Source organism: Poecilia formosa, unplaced genomic scaffold (assembly GCF_000485575.1).
Source record: "Poecilia formosa unplaced genomic scaffold, Poecilia_formosa-5.1.2 Scaffold54, whole genome shotgun sequence".
NCBI classification, from domain to species: Eukaryota; Metazoa; Chordata; class Actinopteri; order Cyprinodontiformes; family Poeciliidae; genus Poecilia; species Poecilia formosa.
Window position 1 is genome coordinate 2260393 of NW_006799993.1, and position 671 is coordinate 2261063.

At 45.0% G+C, this 671-nt stretch overlaps 1 protein-coding gene across 1 annotated transcript in view; it reads left to right on the top strand.

Annotated features, from left to right (window-relative positions):
• The window catches only part of LOC107836369 (uncharacterized), a 5448-nt gene extending 5021 nt beyond the window's left edge, over positions 1–427 (top strand). The window contains exons 7-8 of the mRNA XM_016671989.1: positions 85–320; positions 409–427. Coding sequence (XP_016527475.1) covers positions 85–320; positions 409–427 — 255 coding nt within the window. The remainder of the gene's footprint in view (positions 1–84; positions 321–408) is intronic.
• The last annotated feature ends 244 nt before the right edge of the window (positions 428–671 follow it).

Genomic DNA, 671 nt, shown 5'->3' on the forward strand with positions numbered 1-671 from the left:
ACTACAAGGCCTGCAGCAGCCAGTCAGATCCCTGCTGAGTGTGTTGACATGGTAACAGAGGTCAGAGGGTTTAGTGACCTGCAGAAGGAGGAATACTTCAGGAAAAGATTTACAGATGAAAAGGAGGCCAACAGGATCATCTTCCACATGAAGGGATCACAGAGTCTCCACATCATGTGCCACATCCCAGTCTTCTGCTGGATCACTGCTACAGTTCTGGAGGATGTGTTGAAAACCAAAGAAGACGGCGATCTGCCCAAGACACTGACTGAGATGTACATCCACTTTTTGGTGGTTGAGACCAAGGTTAAGAAAGTTAAGTTTGATGGAGATGCTGAGACAGATCCACACTGGAGTTCAGAGAACAGAAAAATAATTAAGTCTCTTGGAAAACTGGCTTTTGATCAGCTGCAGAAAGGAAATCTGATCTTCTATGAGTCAGACCTGACAGAGTGTGGCATCGATATCACAGCAGCTTCAGTGTACTCAGGAGTGTTCACACAGATCTTTAAGGAAGAGAAAGGGCTGTACCAGGACAAGGTTTTCTGCTTTGTACATCTGAGTGTTCAGGAGTTTCTGGCTGCTCTTCATGTCCATCTGACCTTCATCAACTCTGGTGTCAACCTGATAGGAAAGAATCACAACACCTTGCGTTGGTCTAAGTTATTTAA